Below are 5,995 nucleotides of genomic sequence, written 5' to 3' on the forward strand. Positions count from 1 at the left end.
GTCCTTTCCTGGCTCAAGGGACATAAACGTTATTGTCGCTTTAAGGACTGTACCTGTGAAAAGTGCATCCTAATCATTGAGCGGCAGCGAGTGATGGCAGCTCAGGTTGCCCTAAGAAGGCAGCAGGCAAACGAGAGTTTAGAAAGTCTGATTCCAGAGTCCTTGAGAACTTTACCGGGCCTCGCCTCGTCTGCCTCGGGAGACAGCAAGCAAGTTCCGCCGAGACCCGGGGAAGGTGTCATGAGATGGGCATCAGATCAGCCGGGCAGCATTCAGCCAACAAAACCGGGTAAGATGAAGGCATCCGATACGCACATTGTCTTTGCAAACAGTAGACTATTATTATTGCACCATGTTGGTCCTTTACTGACATTTAAGACTGATAACATTGATAAATGTAATATTAACTTGGTGTCAAACTAAATATCAGGAAGGTGTATAGACCAAATATAAAAAATAGAACAGAACATGCCATATTGGTAAAATGCTAAAATATTTTTAAAATTAGCAATGTAGAAGCCAGTGAATGTTTCGCTTATGGAGTTTGAAATCGTGTTTGTTTTTTTGTTTTGTTTTGTTTCTATTTTTTTTTTTAATTTCTGGTAGGGGAGGTGGTCTTTTTAGATCCACGTTTACACTGTAAACCAACAGTCTTTAGACACATATATAGTTTTTTGTGCATTGAAAGTATATTTTTAAAAATCAAAAATCAAATATATGTTGAAAGACTGTTTTTTTTTTTTTTTTTTTTTTTTTTTTTTTTATGTAGGCTAGGCCTAATTCTTTAAAATGAATATGGAAAACAGGTGGGCCTGTGTAAAATATTATTTAATTTGTTGATGGTAGGTAACACGAGAAAGTATTCTGAGTTTTTTCATGATTATTCTAACTTGCATTTATAACCATGGAGATTAACTAAAATAGATCTTAGATTTTAGATCAAAAGTGGTCTGATCGGTTAGCAGGTCTGAAAATAATTGTTTATGCTTCTGTAATATACATAATCAATGTATTTAGTACAAAAGTACCTGTGTTTTTGAATACACAAATTCAAATATCTAGCCCACGTCATTACAATCACAGACACTTGCGGTTTTACATTAACGATAACGCTAAATAAACCAATGCGTTTCTTGCATTTGTGTCTTTTAACTTGAATAATATATACACACTGTTGTATTTTTGCAATGCTTTATAACCTATATAATGTCTAAATATATTAATAGTTGATCATTATATTCGGTTTATTAATCAGTAAAATAAATTACATTTGATAACGATATATTCCACCGTATAGCAAATTCTATTCCAGGTATAGCAATTTAATTAAAAGTTGACCACTTGATTTATCGTTAGAAGGTTGTGATTAATATTATATTATATAATATATATAAATATAGATAATTATATATATATATATATATATATATATATACTATTATTATAATAAAAAAAGTCCTCTTCAGGTCAACAATAAACGAACATTTTCATTCCGCAAAACAGAAAAATAAAAAAATTTTATTTGTAAATTCTTTTTATTAAAACAATTGACCACATGTAAAGACGTGGAACTTTATGTTAATACACATTCTCAGCATATTTAAAACACTGAAAAATTGTAGTACATTTGCAATGTACATTTACTCGTCAGACGCAGCTTTTCTGTAAAACTATATATATATATATATATATATATATATATATATATATATATATATATATATATATATATATATATATTATTAATTAAATGTAATTAAATTGTATCCAAAAGATTAGATTAACTATATTTCATTGGATTGAAAAAAAAAAAAAAAAACATACTTAAGTCACAACACCACGATCATCCACTGGTTCACCACAGATTCATAATTTAAAAAAAAACGCATTCGATGCATACGGCTTTGTCTACTAAGAGCCCTATTCTGTCTTGGTTTACGCGCTATTTACACGCTAGATGAAAGGCTTTCAAAGGGTGCGCAAGCCCTTCCTTCTTCCATCGCGTAAATAGCATGTAAACCAAGTTCCAATAGGGCCCCAAATTACTCTAGATTACTGGTTTTACAGTTTCCTAAAGATAAAATATAAAAACGAAACAAACCAAAGGGTCTGTGAATAAGATCTAAATATGTTCATACTGTTTATGAGCAGCAATACAAAAATAAAAAAGGAAGTTTATTTTGTTGATGTGCAAATATAAAACTCTCCATGCATTACATAAATCATGCATGTATAATAAATAGTCAGGCATATTATTTCATTTTTTACTTAACTATATATCTTCATGAGACAAAACCTAATAATTATTAGGCATACATCATTTAAAATAAAATGTTTGTGGTTGGAGGTTATAAGGAACTTCCCTAATAAAAGCTTACCATAGTAAAAGCACAATGGAGTGTAATAAAGCATAGTGAAAGCATGGTAAAGCACAGGTGAGCATTGAAAACAACAGTAAGGTATGGTAAAGCATATTAATAAACCTGGCAAACCAGGGTAAACTATGGTAAATTCATAGTATAACCACGCCAAAAGCATGGTAAAACTGCAAATATATCATGCAAAAATATCATGGTAAACTTGATGCATAACTATGCCCAATGTAGGGATCCCAATATATGAATAGGGTTGTATGTTTCCAATTTGTATTCACCTAATGTGCAGTATCATACTTTCAAAAACAGATATTCTTAGTCTCCTTTTGTTTGCTCTCAAACACTGGTAAATCTTGGGAGCAGCTCAAAAGTTTACAAATTGCTTGCACTTGCAGAAATTAATATTGACTTTACATCAAAGTGATTTCACTCTGATGGATGGGCATTCAAGTTTAAAAGATTACAGTAATCAAAGGAAGACAGTGTACATTGAATGTAATAGCAATCACTTTTGAGAAAAGGTCAAACTGAAGTGAAATGTTACCAAGCTGTTTACAAAATATGATCAAAATACATTGACTAGAAATTCTTCAGTGCCAGCAAGTCAGCAGTTTCTGATAACAGCTTTTTAGAAAAATAAGTAAATCTTCATAAATCAAAGGCAGGGCCAGTTTGTTAACCTGTTGTAAACGGTGGCTTGAAAGGTGCAATTTTTCCTCCAGGAAACGAGTCACCTATGGGAATGTTAACTATCAGACCGGACTTAGTCTGGCCTGAAGAAATAATTTAAGTAGATTATCTAAAAAAAAAAAACAAAAGATAGAATATTATGATCAGATTATAAATCAATTATGTTTCTTACCAAAAACCCCTCTGTTTTGGGTTAGACAAAACTTATTTGTTATTAGTTTTATTATTTTACTTAATCCAGTAATTAAAAAAAAAAAAAAAAAAAAATATAAATATATATATATATATATATATATATAATATAATATATATATATATAACAGACAGACTGAACTGTCAAAGTCTGAACATTGTTCTTTAAAAATGTTTAATTTAATCCAAAATATTTGTATTTTTGTTTTACCAAAACCAAGGCTATACTGTCCTTTCTTATACAATCAAGGGTTGTAAAAGTGTACCGTATATCTTTACATTAATAAAAATATATATTATTTTCTGCTACTGGTGTTTCTCATTATTAAAGCTCAATATATCCCTTGATTTTATAGATCTTAGTGAAGAGTGCTCAGGTGACCAGTCTGGAGGAGACAACGGAGAGAGCTACAGTGACAAAGAGCAAGATCAAATAAATTCACCAGATGTCTCCAAACCAAAGCCTTGCTACACCCCTGAAAGCCCTGAAGTGGTCCCAGTGCCAGATGACAGTCGATATCCTTTACAAATAAACACTAATGGTACAGAAGCTACAGCAGAGAGCCCTCAACCCCACGGAGAACAACATCTAGTGATAGAAGGTCTGTCTGGATCAGTCTCCCTCCCTTTCAATTTGAAGGCCAACAGACCTCCACTTGAAGTGCTAAAGAAAATATTCCCGAGTCATAAGCCTGCTGTTCTGGAGCTGATCCTTAAGGGTTGTGGGGGTGACCTGGTTGGTGCCATAGAGGTTCTCCTTTCCAGCAGGTCTGCGCTAAACTCTGAGAGATCTCCCACCGAAGGACCTGATTCTCTAGTTTTGCCTTCTAATGGACATTTGTTTGACCACACATTGGGTTCCTATCCAGTGTCGTCATCCAAATGGTCAGTGGGATCCGCGTTTAGGGTTCCAGATTCTCTAAGGTTTTCCACCGAGTCCAGTAACATGGTGCCCAGTCCTTTAGCAATGCCTCTGCAGCACCCGTTTCCCCAGGCTCCACGGTACCCGCTCATGCTGAGGAATTCATTGACAAGAAGTCAAGCCAACCCATTTGTCCACAATGACTTGACCTTGTGGAATACCATGACCTTGCAGCAGCAATACCAGCTGAGATCTCAGTATGTTTCCCCATTCTCCAATGCTTCCAGCAGTGTCTTCACAAGTTCTCCAGTCCTTCCAGCTCGTCCCTCGGGGGACCACAGGATTACAATTCAGGAGGATGGTTGCCCAGTGGTTCCTAAGCAACTCATATATACGGAGGATGACTATGATGAAAGATCAGACTCCTCAGACTCTAGAATTTTAAACTCCTCATCTTAAATTGTATTGATCAACCTAAGTGTGAAGTACCAGAATGTGCTACCAGATATGCCTTCACTGGCATTTCAGTTAAAAAGGAAGACCTTTTTTGAGAAGATCTTTTTAAATACTGGTCTTTTTCTTGTGTCAGGACTGAGTTGAGGCCTAAGGTAACTACTTCCACTTTAATCTAAGTGTTTGTAACAAATAATTGCCTTTTTTGACACTAATAGTGGACACCTATAGAAAGACAAATACAAAATTATGTGTATGGATATCTATATGTATACCAAGCTGCATGAAATAAACTGAATATGTTCCCAGAAGTAGAAATGATCAAGTAATGTAGCATGTTAAGAGTAGATCAAATAAACCATTATACTGAGATTGATCCATGTCGTTTTTTTAACCCTTTGCTTTTATGCACCACAAATGTTCAGTGGTAACCATATGACAACAAATCTGTAAATAATAGTACTTCTCATGACGTACAGTTAAATAAAGTCACCAGAATATTTTACCTGTGGGGCAGCCTCTGAGCAAAGTGCAGTTTCTGTAATGCCAGTGGACCAATAATTGTGTCCTTGTTGAAACAATGAGTTTGTCAGCTATTTCCCATTGCAAAGCTCAAACAAATATAGTACCAGTCTTACTACTGAAATTCCACCTTGCCCATGCTTGCTCCGAGTAAGCCCCAAAGGTAAAATATGCTGGTGACTTCATTAGAGATACCAAATAACAAGTGCAAAAATCATCAGAGAAAATATCATGGGCCCTAGACAGATGAGACAAATACATGTAATGCAAATCAGAGGATATAAATGATTACATTATACATGGTTCTAATACTATTCACTTTAGTGCCACTTACGGCCACAACTGTGGTTTCACAATTGGGAAATTGAGCAAGAACAGACAACATTGATAGAAAAAACATATATACCTTTCTTTTTCTACTTTACAAAGATAACAAATTGCCGTGCCCATAAAAAGGCTAGTTATTGCAGCATACTCTTTATGCATACACTTGTAATAAAAATGTTAAAGGTTTAAAAACTTTCAGATACAAAAAATATACAGTGTTCTTTACCAAAACCCTCTCCTTTTCAGCTGCTCTATAAAAGATCATTCTTACTAACAATTAAAAGTAAAACTAATGGCTAATAATTTATTGCAATGGCGCTGTGTATTTTACTGAAATTCTTTCAAAACTGAGGCACATCGTCATATTAAAAAATATATAAATACTATTATTAGTAGTGGTGCACAATAATTAAAGAGAAAATACTGTGGTTTGAATTTTATGTTATCATTACCATACCCTGGATGTGGCAAACAATGTCTTCTCTTTGTCCTGTTCTTTGAAGAATTAAAACATTTTAAAAGACATTCTTCTGAGGAGTCTGATAAATGTTGTAATTATTGAGTGAATGCATCG

At 33.9% G+C, this 5,995-nt stretch overlaps 1 protein-coding gene across 1 annotated transcript in view; it reads left to right on the forward strand.

Annotated features, from left to right (window-relative positions):
* Positions 1-4,892, forward strand: part of LOC121295337 (doublesex and mab-3 related transcription factor 3-like) — a 5,708-nt gene extending 816 nt beyond the window's left edge. The window contains exons 1-2 of the mRNA XM_041219870.1: positions 1-289; positions 3,614-4,892. The exon at positions 1-289 is cut by the window's left edge and continues 816 nt beyond it. Coding sequence (XP_041075804.1) covers positions 1-289; positions 3,614-4,578 — 1,254 coding nt within the window. The 3' untranslated portion in view covers positions 4,579-4,892. The remainder of the gene's footprint in view (positions 290-3,613) is intronic.
* Positions 4,893-5,995: the final 1,103 nt, after the last annotated feature.

This window comes from Polyodon spathula, chromosome 1, assembly GCF_017654505.1.
Source record: "Polyodon spathula isolate WHYD16114869_AA chromosome 1, ASM1765450v1, whole genome shotgun sequence".
Classification (NCBI taxonomy): Eukaryota; Metazoa; Chordata; class Actinopteri; order Acipenseriformes; family Polyodontidae; genus Polyodon; species Polyodon spathula.